Source organism: Hemitrygon akajei, chromosome 3, assembly GCF_048418815.1.
Source record: "Hemitrygon akajei chromosome 3, sHemAka1.3, whole genome shotgun sequence".
Lineage (NCBI taxonomy): Eukaryota > Metazoa > Chordata > Chondrichthyes > Myliobatiformes > Dasyatidae > Hemitrygon > Hemitrygon akajei.
The window spans coordinates 125297516-125318973 of NC_133126.1; the positions used below are offsets into that span (position 1 = coordinate 125297516).

General features: G+C 42.4%; 1 protein-coding gene across 1 annotated transcript; it reads right to left on the minus strand.

Annotated features, from left to right (window-relative positions):
* Positions 1-2177: 2177 nt before the first annotated feature.
* Positions 2178-19940, minus strand: srprb (SRP receptor subunit beta). The gene is made up of 7 exons (XM_073040791.1): positions 19765-19940; positions 15951-16045; positions 11381-11458; positions 8532-8614; positions 7401-7537; positions 5267-5321; positions 2178-2665 (listed from the first exon to the last, which is right to left on the minus strand). The coding sequence occupies exons 1-7, from the start codon at positions 19880-19882 to the stop codon at positions 2449-2451; spliced, it is 783 nt and encodes a 260-aa protein (XP_072896892.1). The 5' UTR covers positions 19883-19940; the 3' UTR covers positions 2178-2448.
* Between the last annotated feature and the right edge of the window lie 1518 nt (positions 19941-21458).

Genomic DNA, 21458 nt, shown 5'->3' on the forward strand with positions numbered 1-21458 from the left:
GACCACTCTGTCTGACACACAGTGTTGCAAGCCCACGTACTGTGGTCTGCCAGTCAGGTAATCAATAATCCATGACACCAGGGAAGCATCCACCTGCATCACTGTCAGCTTCTCACCCAGCAGAGCAGGGTGGATGGTGTTGAACGCACTGGAGAAGTCAAAAAACATGACCCTCACACAGTGCTCACCCCATCACTGAGCTGTTCCTGTAACCTATGGACTCAATTTGAAGGACTCTTCATGTCATATTCTTGATATTCATTGCTTGCTTATTTATTTATTTTCTCTTTCGTATTTTCAGTTTGTTGTCTTCTGTACACTGGCTGTTTGTCCAGTGTACAGAACATAAAAACTGGGAACATGCGAACATAAAAACTGACTGAAAAAGCTTTTATAGATATGTGAAAAGAAAAATATTGGTCAAGACAAATGTAGGTCCTTTACAGTCAGAAACAGGTGAATTGATCATAGGGAACAAAGACATGGCAGACCAATTGAATAACTACTTTGGATCTGTCTTCACTAAGGAGGACATAAATAATCTTCCGGAAATAGAAAGGGACCGAGTGTCTAGTGAGATGGAGTAACTGAGGGAAATACATGTTAGTAAACGGGAACTTTTCAGAATGGCAGGCAGAGACTAGTGGGGTACCGCAAGGCTCAGTGCTGGGACCCCAGTTGTTTACAATATATATTAATGATTTAGACAAGGGAATTAAATGCAGCATCTCCAAGTTTGCGGATGACACGAAGCTGGGCAGCGGTGTTAGCTGTGAGGAGGATGCTAAGAGGATGCAGGGTGACTTGGATAGGTTAGGTGAGTGGGCAAATTCATGGCAGATGCAATTTAATGTGGATAAATGTGAGGTTATCCACTTTGGTTGCAAGAACAGGAAAACAGATTATTATCTGAATGGTGGCCGATTAGGAAAAGGGGAGATGCAACGAGACCTGGGTGTCATTGTACACCAGTCATTGAAGGTGAGCATGCAAGTACAGCAGGCAGTGAAAAAGGCAAATGGTATGTTGGCATTCATAGCGAAAAGATTTGAGTACAGGAGCAGGGAGGTTCTACTGCAGTTGTACAAGGCCTTGGTGAGACCGCACCTAGAATATTGTGTGCAGTTTTGGTCCCCTAATCTGAGGAAAGACATTCTTGCCAGAGGGAGTACAGAGAAGGTTCACCAGATTGATTCCTGGGATGGCAGGACTTTCATATGAAGGAAGACTGGATCGACTAGGCTTATACTCACTGGAATTTAGAAGATTGGGGGGGGGGGGGGGGGGATCTTATTGAAACGTATAAAATTCTAAAGGGATTGGACAGGCTAGATGCCGGAAGATTGTTTCTGATGTTGGGGAAGTCCAGAACGAGAGGTCACAGTTTAAGGATAATGGGGAAGTCTTTTAGGACTGAGATGAGGAAAAACTTCTTCACACAGAGTGGTGAGTCTGTGGAATTCTCTGCCACAGGAAACAGTTGAGGCTGGTTCATTGGCTATATTTAAGAGGAAGTTAGATATGGCCCTTGTGGCTAAAGGGATCAGGGGGTATGGAGAGAAAGCCGGTACAGGGTTCTGAGTTGGATGATCAGCCATGATCATACTGAATGGTAGTGCAGGCTCGAAGGGCCAAATGGCCTACTCCTGCACCTATTTTCTATGTTTCTATCCTGTTGGGTGTCATCTTTCATTGATTCAATTATGTTTCCTGGATTTTCTAAGTATGCCCACAAGAAAATGAATCTCAGGGTTGTATATAGTCACATATACGTACTTTGGTAATAAACTTACATTGAATTGTCTCAGCCCAAAACGTCGAATGATTATTTCTCTACATCAGGGGTTCCCACAGCCCTTTTTATGCCATTTAGCCAGGGGTCTGGAGGGAACCCCTGATCGCTGGAAAGATGCTGCCTGCTCTGCCGAGATCCTTCCAGCATTGTGTGCATGTTGCTCTCCACAATTCACGTCCCAGACGTGAATTTAAGCTTTACCAAATAATCAGGCCACCCTCTTAACAAATGAGCCAGTGAATAATCATTTGAATTAACAAACTAAAATGCACTCCAAGACCTTAACTACAAACATCTCAACAATTTTCCTAACAGCATGAGGGAAATTAATAATGCGGTAAAGTAAAATTATCTCCACAGAAATGATGCATTACAGTAAATATCGCGTTGCATCTATTATTTTATTTGATTATGAATGAACAAGATGTGTTGCCAATTCACCAAGCAACAGAAAAGCACTGATTACATCAATGATCCTCATTGTTGGAAATATCAGTCACATTAACTCAAGGCAAGCAGATACAGCAAGCACCAAGTAGCCAATATCCACATTTCTTCAAACCTTCAGCATCGAGAGCTTGACCCTTCAATTCTTGGACAGTCTCAGCAAAAGGCGAACGTTCATCCTCATGCACGTGCCTTTTTACAACACCTCACGCTACTTTAACAAGCCAAGCTTCTATAGTGCTTATGTCCGCCTCGCCGTCACTTCCTTTGTTGCCTCTTGCACTGCACTCTGCAAACTCGACCTTCATAGGCCCCTGAGAGAAGTCATAATCTTTTCCCCTTTTTCCCAAGGGTACAGAGCCAGCAACGCCAGATTCATCCAAGGACTTTGGTACACCGGAGCGAATTGTCCTCAGTGTGTTTCTGTGGGGAAGAACAGGTTTTACATATGTCATGATAGGTGGTGGCCAAGAACAAGGTAATAAGGTCAACGAATCATTTCAGTTCATTTAACCTGTCATCACAGGACAGCCAGAAAAAACAGGAGTGGTGCAAATACCAAGCATTCGGGTTTCTAAAACTCAAATGTGGTTATCCCAAATATTTTTTGCATTTGGTTCAGAAAGTAATGAACTTATTCACTACAGAGTAAAGTTCACACACTTGGGGAAGGACCACAGTATAGGGTTCTTCTCCCGCCGGAGTTGAGGGGTGGGGGGGCAGGGTGTATACCCCTCAACAAGGGTATGTAAATATGAAATAACAGAGTGCCACCTGGGTGGCTAAAAGTGTGAAAATGTAAAGACAGTAAGGGAAACATTTGTAAAGGATTGAGTCATTGAATGGTTTATTGTACATAATTTTATTTTTGAATAAAGTATATTTTGTTTAATAAAAAATCTGTAAGATGTAAAGTTGAAGACAATGCATGTTTGTGTCTATTTCATAACACTCTGGAGAAATGCATCTTAATTAGAAAGAGTGAGTTGAGATTACATTAACAGAATTAAAAGTAAAACAGGTCTGCATCCAAGTGATTGTAGATAGTAAACACAGGAGGTGAAGAATTTCAAAATTCAAGTTTCAGAAGTGGATGGGAAAAAACTCCACAGATGAATCCTTGTTGGAGAAGGGGAGAAGGGAAAAAGAAAAACAACACAGAAAACTATCAGACAGGTAATTTACAGCCCATAATAAGAAATAAATAACCAATTTAGAGAAGCTTAGTCCAATACAGCATGGAGTACAATCTTCTGCCCTCAGAGCCACACCGCCCAGCATGCCCCCAATTTAATCCGAGCCTGATCACAGGACAATTACAATGACCAATTAATCTACTAACCAGTACGTCCTTGGACTGTGGGAAGAAACTGGAGCACCCGAAAGAAAACCCACAGTCAAAGGGAGAACATACAAACTCCTTATAGGGAGTGGTGGGAATTGAACTAGGGTCACCTGTACTAACCACTACACTACCATGCCTCCCATTAAAACAAGCCTATATGGTTATATGAAAGAAAAATCATGTTTGGAAAAAAATTGCTAGGGCTTTGAGGATCTAATAAGCAGAGTCCACAGACAGGACTGGTCTTTACAGTATGTGTTTTTGCATTTTCTGAAGGAACTTCCTAAGATTAAACAAAAAGCTGGTGAGCAGGAGCCTGGATTTACAGTGCTGGCATGGATTGGCAACTGGTTACCACAGGGAAAACAAAGTAGGAACAAATGGGCCATTTTCAGGCCAGAAGAATGTACGCTATGTTTATTTTACGATATGAATGAAATGACAAAGAATAAGGCATCCAAGTTTGCTGATGACACATAAATAAGAGAGAGCAATAGGATATCAGCAGGTTGAGTGAGGGAATAAAAACTTGTTTGTTAGAATTTACTGGAGGATAGTGTGAGATTATATATTTTAATAAGGAGAACCAAAGGGCAGACTATTGTCCAAATGGCAAGAGATTGCAAATGAGTAAATACAGAGGGATCTAGATGTTTTTGTGTACAGAACACTAAAAGTTGGTGTAGAGGTGTAGCAATAGGTAGGTAGGAAGGAAAACAAAATAGTTTAATTGAAAAGTGGTTGGAATTTAGAAACAGAGGAGTTTTAGCATGTTGGTAAAGCTGCATCGGGGGTACTGATCCACACTTACGAAAGGATACACTAGTACTGGAGAAGCTCCAGGCCAATTCTTGGCTTGAGAAGGTTGTCCTATCAAAGGATTTTTAAAGAATTAGATGTGTATTCTTTGAAGTTTGTAAAAATGAGAGGTGACCTTATTGAAACATTTCATCTCCTCAGAGGGCTTTACAAGGTAGATATTTTTTGCATGAATGGGAATGTCCTGAATGAGGAAACAGGTTCATAAAACTGAGCTGCTCAGCAATTGCTTCAGAGAGGGTGGTGATTCTTTGCAATTCTCTGCCTAGAACAGTACTGATGGCCTTCTCTTGCTACTGTCTCGTGTACATGTAGATTTCTATCGGACAAATTTCTACAAAGTAAAATGCAAATTATTCACAGCTGAGATCCAGGAAAGCACTTAATATGAACTTGGAAGTGGCGGATGAAGTTCATGGACAGTGATAAACTTTGGAAAGTCGAACAAGAAGGCAGAGTACAAGGTTAATGGCAGGATTCTTAGCAGGGCAGAGTTCCTCTGCAATACCCAGGAATCTCTTAGATAGGCACACGGATGAAAGAAAAATGAAGGATTATGGGCTATGTAGGAGGAAAGGGTTATTTTGATTATGTATTAGTTTAACAGATCGGCAAAACATCATAGTCCGTAGTGTGTTGTACCATTCATTGAATACATTTGCAATAGTGTATATGTAAAATATAAAAGAAATTAGATTTCATGTAATATGCACCTTCTCTAAACTAATCCAGAGCTAGTGGTACAAACAAAAATAGCTACCTATTCTATGAGAAAACACAGTCCCTAGCACCCCTTCTGAAAGACACAAGATCCTTCAAGACTTTTTATTCCAACATCACACCTGCAATACAATACTTACAGCTCCTTTTCCAGTTGTTGCTGAATTAATTTTGCAGATTTGGCCATGGTCACATCTGTAATTCAACAGATAGACAAAACTGAATTTTTTTAACCTTCTGAGCATGCAAACAAAGGACAATATTGCTTCTTTCTACAGGCTACCTGCATTTCGATAGATGCAGACGGAATATGTTACATTGACAACAATTATTCAAAATGGTCCTGTGTTGATGTCACTTGCTGGCTTGGGAGAATCACTTAAAACAATGAAGCAGTATTTTAATAGAATGGACTCAAATTGCTTGTAATTAATGAGACGACATCCCAGAATCTTTACACTGATCCCGCAAGATTAAATGGGGCGGGGGGGGGGGGGGGGGAAACAAGCAATTCCCTTTATTTTAAAGCTATTGATACTTCGCAAGTATCCTTTTTGAAAGCAATCTTAGTCTTTCTGGAGATCCATGTGGAGCAGGGACCCATCACAAATGCATAAAGCAAAGTAGGCCTCTGAGGAGAGAAACCACCAACTCAAGAAGGTGCTGCCAAGGACTCAGTGCAAGTTAGGGAGACACACAAGATGCCTCCAACAATGGCTTTACAGCCCTCAGCATCTAACTTGAGAAACTGGACCACAAGGAGATAACATAGCTTGACCCACGTTGATGACATTTGTCTATGAAGAGCTTTCAATCCATAACATGTTCCAAATGGAAGATATAAAATACATTTCTGATTTCCCTTCTACCTAGCAGACAGAAAACCTCAATAAGTAGGTAAGTAGTAAATTGGTTTATTATCACATGGGTAGTGTTTTGTACGCTATTTATAAAGATGATTTTACAGAGGAATGCAAGAAAAAAGTACTACAGTTTCAGAGAGTGCAGTGCAGGTAGACAATAAGGTGCAAGGCCATAATGACGCAAGTCCACCTTCTGGCTCTACAGCGGTGTTTTTCCACAAAAATACCAGATAAATTTCTGAACAACAATTACTGCAATCTGCAGCCTGTAATTTCCCTTTAAGAAATTTACTTTTGAACCATCTAAATGAACTGGCAATTTTACAATCAAGAATGCAAGTACGGCCATTAATGGGGTTGGGTACTTCATCGAGGCAGAGCGGAAAAGGAACCCGGGCTCAGCTTCTTTACTCCGTGCTGATTAAAGTGTCGAGGCAAATTAAAGCATTGAGGCCCAAGAGTGGAAAACGAATTGGTGATCAGCACCATCTGCCCGTGTTTGTCCCGTCACCCTCTCCTCTCGCTATTACTATCGGGCAGGAGACTTGGGTCCCACACCACCAGATCGGGAGCAGTTTCTGCCCCGCAGTCATGGGGCTTCCTGGACCGGTTTCACCCCCTCAGCACTGAACTGACTCCCTAGCTGTGGACTCACTCCGCAGCTCATGTTCCTTGCATTATTTGTTTAATTTTTACTATTTACATGATTTGTCCTCTTCTGCACATTGGATGGTTGCTGGTTTTTCATGGATTTTATCGTTTCTTTGTTTTTTGTGGCTGCCTGCAAGAAGATACATCTCAAGGATGTATATCGTGCACATACTTTGACAATAAATTTGAACTCCGAACTTTTCACAAACAAGAAAAAGATCTGCAAATGCTGGAAATCCAAGCAACACACAAAATGTTGGAGGAACTCAGCAGTCCAGGCAGCATCTATGAAAAAAGTCGATATCTTGGCCTGAAACATTGACTGTGCTTTTTTCCATAGATGCTCTTTGGCCTGCTGAGTTCCTCCAGCATTTTGTATGTGTTACTCGGAACTTTTGGAGCCTATTACAATGGCACAGAAACTATCCTTGAGGCTTTGGTACACACTTTCAGGCTTTTGTATCTACTGCCCAACAGAACGGGGGAGAAGACATAATGTCCCGGGTGAGTGAATGCTTTACAAAGTCACAGCAAAGTGTAGACAGAGTCCACTGAGGTCAGGCTAGTTCCGTGAAGTGCTGAGCTGTGTCCACAACTCTTTGCTTTTCAGTCTCGCTGCAAAACGCAGAACCAAGACCCCAGTCCCCCCGCTACAAGACCTGTACAAAAGCAAACTTTTGTGTGTAAGCACCAACAGCTGTAGGTGAAACAAGCACTTTAGGGCACAGTCAGTACTTGAACAGCATTAACATCACCTCACCTTGCTTGTTGCAAGCTATCAGAAGTGGCGGTGCATTCTTCACAATCACTGCATCCGTCAGCAACATGTAGAGGAATTCAGCAACATCCTTCAGTTCTTTTTGAAATGACACACTGTCCACTACAAAGACAATAGCTCTGTGTGAAAAGAACACCGAATTATGTCCAAACTCTATTCCAGCCCTCCTCCAGACACTAGCTCAGGCTGAACCACATCACCTTTGATCTTGTATGATCTCATTCTTAGAAGGAAATCCCAACTGGTCTATACATCATTAAGACTATACTCAGAGTTTCAATGCAAAAAGAAAAGCCATGAAAGGGATTGCCAGCATGGGGGCTTGAAAGGTACTTCCTTGGGTTGGAAAGTTTAGAAAGGGAATGTAGTTTGTGGCCAATTATGGCTGATTCTATATCCATATCTCAAAATTCTTTACCTACTTCCAAATCAATCATGTCCATTCCTGCCTAATCTGTCTGTTGCTCAATGCTGACTGGCATCACTGTCATTTCTACACTGACCACTGCATGCTCAGCTGGGCAGGCTCCTGTCCTTCTCCCCCTTTGGAGCTACACTAATTCTAGTTTTTAAATCCTATGTTATACTGTTAGGGTCGATCAGCACTGACCTATACGATCTTTGCTTAAATGGTTTGCTCCCTTCCATCATTAACATCTCTGTATTCTTCCAATCTCAGTCCCGTCATTAATAGCCATACCTGCAGCTATGTTAGCCGAATGCTATGGAATGCCCCGTACCCTCACTTCCTTAAACATTGTGTCGTCGTGATCTTTAAACAGCTCTGACATCCCAGTCTTTACTTCACATTACCCCTGCCTTTATTAAAGGATCACTTTTAGAAGGTACTGTATGTAGGCAGGTCCTTGCATTTTGTGGATGCTACAGAAATCTCCGGATCCAGTATTATGCTCCTTTATCCTAAAGGTGGATCCTCAAGGAACAGAGAGGGTACAACACATGTTGAATGCCAATGGTAACACACGTTAGCACACAATTCTTTAAGGTCAGTCGTCTTATGGATCATCTACAGAATAAAGTTAACGAATCGTACCATGACAAACTCTGCATCCAAATCCACATTAAAAGGTATTGGTGACATACAATATTTACCTGGCGTCATTCTTGTGTTTCTCCAAATACTGTTGACGCAGGCTTTCATGACCAGGCAGATCGTGCAGGGTAAGTGCAGGGGCCTGTTAAAAGAGACAGAAGCTCAGCTGTTTCCTCTACCCCTTTGGGGACTAGTTCTTTTCCCACTGCTCAACTAACCCAGCATCGAAATCCATAATGGGTCAAAAGCAGCTGGGAAATGCTACAGCAATAACTGTCAAACTATGTTTATGGAGATAGGAGCATGACATGAAATATGTTTCTGAGATTTCAGAACTGGGATAAGCTCAAAATAAACAAGAGTTAAGGGGCATAGATAGGATGGGAAAGATTAAATGCCAACACATGCTGCCTTCTTCTGAAACTATGAAAGAGAAAATCAGGCAATAAGGGATTGTAATGAAACAAGAATGATCTGGAAGAGCTACAAATGGGAGAAGCAAAATGATCTTTAACACCAAAAGGAAAGTATGGAGGATGTTGGTAAGAAGATATATAAAGAGCTAGAAATATTTATCATCTGAAATTGTTGAGCTCAATGCTGATGTGCCCGGCAAATGAAGTATCGTTTCCAAAGCTTACACTGAGCTTCATTGGAGCGGTGTACAATGCCGAGGACTGATAGTGGAATGCAGAATTAAAGTGGCAGAAGTCACATTTGTGACAAAGAGGAATCCTGCAAATAGCACCCCAATGTGGAATTAGCCTCTTCAATGTAGAGAAAAACAAAGGAGAAAGTACAAATCAGAGCTTCAGAAACAATACTTCATTTTCCTGCTGGCAGTGGAAGGCCGTGGCAGTAGGTAGAAGACATGCATCTCAGGTGGTTGAGCAGGATGGGGCCACAGAAAGGATGTGGGGATCAGTGAAGTAGTAAAGGTGAACAATTTTTAAGGAAGTGTGTTTTTGGCATAAACAGAGATCCTGGAAATCACGTAGATAGAAGTGGAAAACTTTTAAATTTATGTTTGTCTGGTACCAATACAAGTCTTCATCCTGGGAATAAAATAAATAAATGGCAGTAACACTAAAGCAGTCCTTCCTGTACAGATACACCTCCTGAAGCCAATAAGGCAAAAGATAAAAAGGAAACCAGTGGTGTGTAAAATGGCCATTATTTTGACTACCTATTAAGTGACCAACCAATTATTGGCTTCAAAGCATCCCAAGAGATAAGACAGTGCACCAGAAAAATATAAATCTTTCTTTGATAACAGTCAAAATAAATAGAAGTAATGAAATCAATCCCCTTTGGCCTCAAAATCAAAATGTGCACTTAAAATTTTGGAGTAATTAGAGCCAAGCAATTGGCATCTCACAGAAAAATATTAATGCACCTTATTTTTGACTGCAGAACGTTTACATTATGCTTAAAGTGAGTTTGGTAGGTTAAGATCATGCACTACTTGATACCAAAATGCAGAAGAATCTGTCATTATTGTTTTTGTTTTATAGAAATGAGAAATATTTAATAATCACTCTTATCTGTCTCTTATTGGGCACTTCATGGCCAGAGTAATTTTAAGGAAGGAATCCACCTTATTTTCAATGCTTCACTTAGCTGCTTTGTGGAACCAAGCACAGCTTCAGAACCAGTCACATCAGCAAATAGTAAACACAAGAGATTCTGCCAATGCTCAAAATCTTGAACAACATACTCCAAATACTGGAGGAACTCTGCAGGTCAGGCAGCCTCTATGGAGGGGAATAAACAGTCAATGTTTCACACCAAAACGCTTCGTCAGGAGTGGAAAGGAAGGAGGAGCCAAAATGAGTGAGTGAGGGGAAGGGGTACAAGCAGGCAGAAGATGTGTGAAGCCAGGTGAGGAGAAGGTGGGTGTATGGGCGAGGGAGATGAAGTAAAAAGCTGGGGTGTGATAGGTGGAAGAGGCAAAGAGTTGGAGATAGGAATCTGATAGGAATGGACTGACATGTGAAAATGGGAAGCTGAACTGAAATGGGTGGCCACTGGGAAGTCACACCTTTTGTGCCAGTTGGGGTGAAGGTGCACAACAATGTAGTCCCCCAGTCAACGGTACTGTGCAAAAATCTTAGGCACATTTACATATACATGTGGATAAGGTGCCCAAGACTTTTGCAGAAAACTAAAGCAATTTTATGTACTGCATAGTACTGCTGTTGCAAAAACAAATTTCATGACATATTTGAGTGATGATAACCCTGATTCTGATATGGGTCTCTATGGTGGACCAAGAGTGGGAAGGGGGAAGGGAGAGGGGAATAATGGTTGGGAAAAGAGCAAGTGAGAGGGGAGGGAGCAGGAAACACCAGAGAGACATTCTGTAATGATCAATAAACCAACTGTTCGGAATCAAATAACCTAGCCTGGTGTCTCAGGGCTGGGTGTGTCTGTGCCCATGCCATTCCCCACCTCAAGCACTCTTTCTCTGCCAACTATCCTACAGCCCTCCCAAAGCACTTCACCCTCTCCATTCCCAACATCTTTTGCTCCCGGCTCCATATTGCCAAATACGGTGCTGTGCAAAAGTCCTAAGTACCCTAGCTATATATATCTTAGACTTTTGCACAATACTATACATCAGATCTCTCCAATATAGAGGAGCCATACTGGGAGCACTATATACAGTAGATGACCCCAACAGACTTACAGGTGAAGTATCACCTCACCTGGATGGACAGTTTAGGGCCCTGAATGGTGGTGAGGGAAGAGCTGTATGGCACTTTCTGGCTGCACAGTTAAGTGCTGGCAGAGAGATCAATGGGGAGGGACGAGTGGACAAGAGTCACATAGAGGGTGATTCCTATGGAAAGCAAATAGAGCATTTAAATAAATACAAGTATATAGGCATGATAAGTTACATACCTACCTTGTCACCTTTAGGTCTGTACAACGCAGAGTTACTGGTTATGGATGTATGCGTCATCATAAACTTCCTTGATAGTAGCTGAAGAAAGATACAAGCATCAGAGAGGTGAACGGCCTTTTTCTTTTATATACCTTGCGTTTTTATATCAGGGGAAGTGAGTAATTGGCAAATAAATTCCAAACAACATTTTTATGAATGATTATATTAAACCATTATACTAGTGAGGCGATATAATCTGCAGAATGTTATACATCACTTCAATTATGAGCCAACCTACCAGTGGACATCTACACAAATATAATCCCGAAGTGTAACTATTATAGAAGCCCAGACTCCGGAGCACTAAACCTGCTTCCTGTTGTAAATATTAAAAACTGCACATTGCAGTGATCTGAAATAAAACTGAAATTGTCTGAAACATTCAGCCTTCTGGCAGCAACTATAAAAAGTAAAACAGAGTTAATGGTTCACACCGAAGATTTAGCATCAAAATGGGAAAGAGAAAACATGCGAAGTTGCCAAAAGTGTGGAGGAAGGAGATTCTATTTGACGCTTTTAGTTTTCAGGTGATGATCCAACGAGAAGTCACAGTGCTGGGTAAAATAAAAATTGCTTTGTCACTGAGCTAGGCATCTCACCAACAGACACAGTTTATTAGTCAAGCTTAGCTCCTAATTATGCGTTCATCTCCCCTAGTGTTGCAGCGATAATCACCATTTCTGCCTCATGCTATCTCTAGATGGTTAATATGACACTCAAGGCTGGCTATGTAGAAACATAAATTTATATTACAGGGCTTATAAGAGTAGATGCAAGACTGATGTTTCTGCCAGAGATTCATAACAAAGGGCAAATCATTACAGACTTTGAGCGAAGAAATTTCTTCAGAGTTGAGAATCTTTGTGGATTTTCTACTCTGAACACTGTAGTAGCTTACTCACTGAGTATATTCAAAATAGAAACTGACAGTTTTTAATGTTACAGGATCTCAGAATAGTCTAAAAAAAATAGCCATAATCTTATTAAATGACTGAGTAGGCACAGGCAGGAGTGCCAGAATTGCTTGCTTCTATTTATTACTTCGAGATACAGCACAGTGACAGGTCATTCCGGCTCAACGGCCAACGCCGCCCAATTACACCCATGTGATCAATTAGCCTTCTAACCCATACATCTTTGAAATGTGAGAGGAAACCGGAGTGACTGGAGGAAACCCACATGGTCACAAGGAGAACGTAAGAGAGGAATTAAATCCTGGTGTTGCTGCTGTAATAGCATTACATTAACCACTACACTACCATGCCTCACTAGAACTTTATTCCCAAGTATTCAACAACAAAATCAGAGAGCACTGTATAAATTACATTGGCAAGATAGTGCGATCAGGAAAGGAAAGTGTTCCCTATTGCACTGAATATATCCAGCAAGGAGATGTTCTGGAGCAGAACAAACTACTGGCAGAACTTAGCTTGCTCAAGATTCAAGTTTATTTCTCACATGTACATTAAAACGTACAGTGAAATGCATTGTTTGCGTTAACAACGAATGCGCCCGAGGGTGTGCTAGGTGAGCGCTCAAGTGTCACCACACATTCTGATGTCAACATAGCATTCCCGGAGGTCAAGCAGTATCCGCGGGAGGGAGGAATTGTTGATGTTTCTGATCGAGACTGGCCAAGAACATCGACAATTCCTTTCCCTCTCACAGATGCTGCCTGACCCACCGAGTTCTTCCAGCAGTTTATTTGATTTGATTTTGCTCCAGATTCCAGCACCTGCACCCCTGTGTCACCACTTTCTGATTCTATTTCAGAATTCTAGGATTCTGCTTTCAGTTCAATGTTTTTTTAAAAATAAAGAATGGAATAAAACAAACAACAAAAACTTTTCTTGAAATACCCATGACTTTTCTGTAGTTGCTCCATGTGCAGAAAATCAATCTTCAATCAGAGCAACCATGGTGTGTTGGTTAACTCGGTCTGGATGGTAATCTTTGCACTCATGCTCAAAAACAACAGATAAACTTAAAGGAAAAGACCCACCTGCCCACCACTTGTACCCTCTCTGAAACTTATGGCATGAACATTAATTTTTTTTCTAATTTCAGGTAACCCTTACTTCCTGTGCTTCCCTCCCTCACCCTCCTATCTCTCTCTCCCTCCCCTTCCAATCCAACTCCAGTTCTCTCATTTTTGTTCCCATTCTCACACCCTTCTTCCAGCCTCCTTCCCCACCATAAAAACCTACTCTCACCAACCCCCTCAGCTCCATCCACATACCACCCACACTTCAGCCACTGAATCCCATCCCCCATCAATTCCTTCCGCTCCTCTTCCACCCTTTAATGATTATCATTACCTCTTTCCCTCCAAGAGGACCGCAACCTTACCGTTGGGTTTGGATGCTTACATGCTGGAGTCAGGGTTTTCTGCTTTGGCTCTTGGTAGGGTCACCCATGCTAAGCAGGTCAAAGGCTAAAGGCCAGACTAAGAGTGCCCCACCCCACCATCCTCCAGGTTCAGCTCAGGGCTAATAATCCTGACTGGTAAAACAAAATTGTTACAGAAGTAACAATGAAGAATTCATCTCTATCTGAGTGCGAAAATATTCCGAAGTCTGTACCTCGGACTTGGTGACTGACAGTAGTGAAATGCGAGATGAAGCTAATGACATGATGGAAGAATCCCTGAACACTGCCAGAGATAGAGGACCTTCACTGGTGCCCTAAACACCAGTGGCGTAACAGCAATTAACTTAATTCTTTCCTTACGCAGATGGCAACACTTGTAGCCTTTAACACCCTCCAGCCTCCGAATAGACCTTCGCCAGCCCAACTCCACCTGCCTCTTCCTTGTTTGCTTCCACCTATCACCCAACACCATTCCCACCACCCCAACCTACACATTGCCACTTCTGCCCATCATTCTTCACCCCTCCAGTCCACCTATCACTTCCTGGCTCCATCTCACCCTTCTTCCTGGCGGCTACTTTCTGTTTCCACTATTAGTCTTGAGGCAAGGTGTTGACCTGAAACATCAACAATTCCTTTCCCTCCACAGATGCTGCTCGACCCACTGAATTCCTCGCTAAAACTCCATCTTGCAGCACCACCACTCTCCTTACTCGATTTGTAATTTTCATCCGTCCACACAAGTACCAAAGTCCAAACACAACCTCACCCATTATTAATGTGCATCTTCTGGGGTAGATGTGGGTGGGGATTGGATGGTGATCAGGAGATAGGAAAGGGAGGGACCCATCAGTAAATGATTCCTTCGCTATTCCTGGGCTATTTTGAGAATCTGAGCTAATTGATAAGAGTGTAACTGAGAGGTAATAGCTGGAGACTCCAACCTTCCATGCTCACCACGTTCATCAATTATATCACAACCATGCCACAAAAAAAAATTAATTCTTGAACATCTCACTTCAGGCCATGGATGGAGTTGAATGGTCCCACCCCTGGCTCCAAGTCTGATTCAGACAGTGGTGCTTTCAAATTGCAACCAGGGTTGCACCAAAGTCTAGACTAATACTGCCTCAGAACATTGAAGGGAATGCTTCACAGTCAGCAGCTTGATGCAGGCTCCCCTCCATTCTTGTAGGTAGCTAGATACAAGATATTGGCCAACCAGCACGTTTATGAGGTAATGTGATGTCTTCCCAAAGTCCTGGCCAATGTTATCATTCAGTCAAGAGCACCAAGAAAAATTACAGTCAAACCCCAATCATCTGTTATCCATCATTCCAAATTTCTGATTGCTTGGCATCCAGTTGGTGGGGCCCCTGTACCTCTGCTCCCTCTAACACACCGGGGTCCTGGTTCCAACGTCACTTTCCCCACATAGCAATCCCAGTTCCCGAGCTCCCTTTAACCCACCTCACGTCAGTTTCCACACTCCCCTGAAACTTCCACAACTCTGTTTCTGGCACTTCTTTGAATCTAAATGGGTCACTGGAAAAGTTACTAACATCTTAAGAAAGGGGAAATAATCTTAAGAAAGGGGAAATAAAAGTGTTTTGGTCAATGGAAAATCTGCTAGTCCAACATGGCCAAAGCCCCTAAGGTTATTTCTTTGCAAACCCAATCCTAGGACAATACAGAATGGGTCCAGCTCAGAGACTCATGCCTTATTCTATCTTCTGTATTGTGTTGCTCTTTCACTCACCCTCACTCTTAATACCTCTGCCCACTGGCATACACTTCAAATGGCAACACAAACCTTGCCACATGACTTAACAGCCTCAAATGTATACAGACTACATCAAAGTTGTATTCAACATAGATTCATATTGAGCAAGTACTATCCATATAATCAAGAATATTGCACTTTGTGTTAAGACACGATTGCCCTTACAAAACAGAATTATTGATAAATGGACTGTAGAAAGAAAGAACACTAACCTCAGAGACATTATACCATTCATTTGCTTTAAAAGAAATTTACATTTGCAATTAGATAAGTTATAATATTCTCAAGTAAGAAAGTTATTTTGTTCACTGAAAATAAACCAGGAAGTGAAGAAAGAAAGTCATTCATCAGAATCAACTTTCTTGCAGATTGACTTACCCTGCAGCACAGCACGGTCTTCCCCGAATCACACAAACCCGTTAGAAGAATTGCTCTGCGACTGCTCTTCCTGTTCCGTAACAGCACGAAGAAAACTGTAACAAAAACACAGTTTCATATTTTTCACGTGAAACTATCTAGAAAGATTTTGCCATCAACCCACAGCTACTGATGCCAAGGCCAGCGCTGCTCTGCTAATCCTAAACTGATGACGGTTGAAGTTCCAATACATTCCATTTGCTTTCATCTTGCTAAAATGGAAAGCAAAGGTGAAGCAGAATTTTCTGTTCCTGCACATCAGGTGTAAGGTCCAGAAAATGCCAAATAGCATACAATACTAACCAAGAGCTAGTCACTAAAGGCTCATTACTAAAAGCAGACACAGCAAACTGTTATTTTTATATGAAATATTGGCAAGGATACCATTGAAACTCACGGCTCCTCTACAAATAGTGGATTCCAGTTAATTGGGACATTTTGGGACCCATACATCTTCACCCAGTTAAGTGGCTGCCCCAATTAGCCAAAGTTTAATGGAAATAGTTAAAGACATTAAAAAAGACAAGTTACATTTAACTGAGTAACAAATTATGTATTTAAATGGAATGCAAAAAAAACACAGCACTAGCAAAACTACCAACAGTACTATACAAACTGTGCATTAGTTCCTAATAGTTATCAAGGAAGGAATTCAACAAACGTAAGCTGTCATGTTCTTTTGATTGATGGCAACTGAACAAAAGCAGTGCAGATAATCGATGCATAATGTTCTCTGAACCTGACAGTGTTGCATATTTGTAACCAAGGGAACGGTCTGGAGTGCCACGGTAAGAAAGGTCCATTTCGTTGGCATTGTACATGACACGTGCACATTTTTGAAGCAAGTCAGCAGATTTTGTAGATTTCCCTATCTCTGCACTTACAGCATCAGCACTACCTTTCTTGCTGTGTGCCTCCTTGAATTTAGTATTTCCATCAAGACAGACAACCATGTGCTGCTTTCAAATCTTTGCGACCCAGCTTCTCAGCTAGCCCCACCGACTGGTTTTTTTTAAACATTGGTCCAATGACACGCACACCTTGTCTGGTTACAATGGGAAACCACTGATTGATGGCCTCTTCAATATTTGGATCCTTAGCTTTACACTTTCAATTTTGGGATGTTCCCTGTTGTCTCTGCGTAATGCCCATTCTTCACACCGTTTATCATGCTGCTATATCAAGCATGCAATTGTACATTTCAGCACTCCAGTTATCTCTGCCAGCTGATAAGTGGTGTTAGGCAATGGCTTTTAATTTGGTATGATAGGGTAATTTTTTCCCCCGGCTAGTGCCAAATCTTTTTGTGGCATCTTGGCAAAGGTCTCAAATTTGTATTAAAGTTAAAATAAAAATAAAATATTTTTTAAAATCACTGCTTTTTGAATCAGCGTCCATCGGCGCAAATGGATAACGTAACACAAGCACGCATTACTGATGACATTTTAAAATTTTGCTCTAAGTGTGAAGAGTCTGATAGCTACACAAGTGCACAGGACTGACGCAAGTTACAAACTGTTCAGCAAATCACATGTCCCAAATAAACAAAAGGAATTCCAGCCATTTTCTCGATTAGCTTTTGTTCTTCAAGTGTTGTCTCAACTCATCGCGGTGCTACACGAGAATAAACTCCACTGTGCTGCAGAGAACAAGCACCAGCTACAAATGGGGAGACTGATGAACCGACAGGCCCAACCACCACTTACTCTTGCCCACGCTGCACCAGAATGTGGATCCTAGATTGGTCTCTACAGCCACTCAAGGACCCACCAATAAACAACTTCCTTGGACAACCTCATACTCGATGCTAGTGATCACACGACTACTACATTGCTGCCAAATGTACAAGCACTTGAACATCACTTTGGTTGATGTCTCCTTGGCTTTCAGATGAGGCCATTCTTTGCCTTCTCAGCAAGAGGTCCTATAGAACTTACTGAAACGAGGAAGTGGTTATGGTATGGCCAATGCTTGCCTCTAATGAAAAATTTCAATGAACAAAAATAAAACACTTAATAACTTACTTTACCATTATTTACTGAATTTTGCTTTCTGTATCGCAACACTGATCTTTAGGATATTCTAAAGCCATATGAAACTTTTACCTTTTGCAAGAGTTTCTTTCCAAGGGATTTCACTTGAACTAACAGGATCAGTTTCGCAATTTAAAAGATGTTGCTCCAATAACGAACGTAGCCATCAGATCACATATAGGCTCGGTGCAGGTTTGGCCTCTCAGCACCAAAGTGGTGCAAAAAAACCCACTTCAAACCAAGCAGACAATTTTCCTCAGTCTTTCTCACCGTGCTACTCCTGCTCCCTGCTACAGTGGAGTTAAGCTACAGGACATCTGGGAAACTGTTCAGCCTCCATCACCTTCAGTCCAGAATCAAGGACTCTACAGCAGATAGGTGAAGGTTGTGTATGTGCATACTCAATGGCCAAGCCCAAATCGTTGCCAATTTGTTCACCGAAACAATGGCACTTTGTGAAATATGGGCAAAACACAGAAACTCCACCAACCTGATGCCAGTCCATAAAACCACAGAAAATGTAAATCACTAGAGAGCCACAGCAAAGGAACACATAGATAATTAGCTGCTTGATACACAAGTAAAACCTTAACCTGGTGTAGTAAAATACTTAAAGATCAAGAAATGAATCAGACAAAGCAGCACATACAAAGCACTTTTGAACACAGATTCAAAGCCAGAGAAATCACCTTTGAACACAGATTCAGGATTTCTTACTGTCAGTCTTCAGTACACGAGTGGAAAGGGGAATGAAATAAGTATTACTCCAGATTTGTTGCAGCATAAGACACAGTAAGCATAAAAAAAGACGTAAAGGCAATCTCATAAAAAGTACATAACTGTCGAGTGTGGATAACTAGACAGATATGATGTGAAGATCAGTACAGAGGTATCTCAGAACAAGGTTACTGACAGGAAATGATAAGGTGACAAAGTGACTGTTGGTAAGAAGAACTCAGGGTATGTGGAAACACAACAGGACCAGTGACTGTGTCAGTGTAGGTATGAGGTGTGGAGTGTAGGCATGAAGTGCCGGGGTGGGGGAGGTGGAAATGATCAGATAGAAATGTTGGGAAAGCTAAGCTAGTCAAGCAGCAACTGTGGAAACAGAAACTACTTAACATTTTGAGTTAAATGGCCCTCCTTCAGAATTGGCGGAGTTTTACAATTGTTGACTTTGGGATATTCTGCAAATAAATACTACCTACTAAAGGAAGCTCAAAGCCCTGGAATGCAAGCACCAATAACTCGTCTGCAAAACCCTCCAAATTCAGCATTCCCTGCACAGGGACTCCAACAGCTGGAACACTTATTTCGCATACACACTATATATAAGCCTCCTGCTCAAAGTTCCGTCAAGGCAAGTGCCTAACTCCTAAGCACTGAAGGCTCTTCAATGGCGTTCTGAAACACAGCAAGAGGTAGCATTGAAACTCTAGAGTTTCTTCAGGGAGATCGGAAATTAAAGCGTCAGGATTGCGGAAGAATGGCAAAAAGCGCAGGTTATCTCCCTTACTGTTCGCTCTCCCGTTCCTCTGTCATTGCTGCCTATTCCACAGCCCACAAACTTGTCGAAACGTATCATCAGCTCTGATGGGCCGCTTGAAAAAGAAAACGTAGGACTCAGCCCGGGTTCTCACCACAAAACCCGGCCTTCAGGGACACGTTGGCAGAACGGAGAGCGCATTTCAGCCGGCTCACCCGCCAAGAGCGAGACACAAACACAGCTTTCCGATCCTTACCCATGGTGAGCAGTACCACTACTATAGCAACGAAGATCCCGAGCACGTTGGGGTCTTGATAGCCCTCCAATTCCCGCCAGAGCGACTCCATGTAGACCCGCATCGTCGCGGCCGCCATTCTGACGCTCCAACTGAACCCTGGGATCTGCACCGACAGGCCTACGGCATGCCGGGAAGTGTAGTTGCTAGTAACGCCCTGAATGCCCACAGACTGCCGAGAGGTGTACGATATTCTTTGAGCGCCCACAGAACGCCGGGAAGTGTACCAATATCGTCGGGTGCGCACGGAGCACTGGGAGGTGTACCAAAGTTGCCACTACGAGCCTGCGCATTAGGCTAGTGCGTGTGTCCAGCAGATGCTGATCAAATATTTTATTTTTTTATTTATTCATTTAGCGATACAGCGCGGAGTAGGAACCTGGTAATTAAAGCCACGCCACCCCACAACCCCAATTAACCTTAACCTAATCACAGGACAACTTATTTAATCCACCCAATGCGTTTTGGGCTGTGGGAGGAAAGCGGAGCTTCGGGGGAAAAGCCATGAATTCCACGAGGAGAAGATACAGACACTCCTAGTGAAACAATTCCAGAACTGAACTCCGGAACTGTAGAACTCAGCTAACCACTACCCTGATGTCCTTTTAATGGTGCACTTTTTGGATGTGACAAAGATTTGGCAGGCAATTCTATATACCCCCAACAGAACATGCCCTGTCCCCTTCCAAGGAGTACCCTGAGCTATAACCACAACCCTCCTCCTCTTCTTGCACACCCCATTCTGGTAGAGACCTGCTCTGGATCCTTTCGTTTTGAATTGCCAACAAGACATCAACTGGCTCGACTTAAGCACTCTTCTCTCCTCCTCGAATCTTACCCTCTGAACGCACTGTCCTCCACTCTGTCTGCACCAATCCCAACCCTACCATCAAACCCGCAGATAAAGGGGGTGCTGTTATAGTCTGGCGTACTGACCTCTACTTTGCTGAGACCGGCATGCGGCCCACTCTCAGACACCTCCTCATACCTACCCCATGAAGAGGACCTTACTCCAGACTATCAGAAAATTGCCTCCCATACCATCACTGATGTCATCAACCCTGAAGAACTGCCACCAAACTCATAGTTCCCTAACCCTGCACTGCTCGTTTCTACCTCCTACCTAAGATCCGGAAACCTGACTGTCCGGGTAGGCCTATTGTCCCTGCTTGCTCCTGCCCCACTGATCTCATGTCCTCATACCTCGATTCCATTCTATCCCTCTTAGTTCAGTTTACCATGGACTGTCGCTTAATTTAGACACAAATCAGCAGCAAGAGATTTCATATCTCTGTCGCACCTAAGTGAGGAGGGACTATGACATCAGTCACAGGCTGTCGTGGTCTGTGCAGATTAAAATACAGAGACACAGAGAGAGAGAGAGAACAGCTACTCTCGTAGTCTTCACAAGACTTGGAACTACAAACTGCCGGGGCAAGTTGCTCCAGAATGTGTGACTGTCACTGACTTTAGGGATATCTTGTGGGGACCACTTGTGTCCTGACCCTTGCCTGGGTAATTTGTGTAGCAACCACTGAAAGATGATATTCCTGTGACAGGTCATTTTCGGTGATAATTCGTATGTGGATTTGGAACGATATGCCGTACAAGATCTACGGCGACTATTACCTTGTTTTACTAGCGTGGAACCTATG

Coding starts and splice junctions, on each gene's coding strand:
- srprb (XM_073040791.1), bottom strand. CDS start 19,882: ATGGCGGCCGCGACGATGCGGGTCTACATGGAGTCGCTCTGGCGGGAA. Junction 11,459..15,950: donor AGACCGTGCTGTGCTGCAGG/GTAAGTCAATCT, acceptor ATCTTTCTTCAG/CTACTATCAAGGAAGTTTAT. Junction 7,538..8,531: donor AAACACAAGAATGACGCCAG/GTAAATATTGTA, acceptor CTTTTCACACAG/AGCTATTGTCTTTGTAGTGG.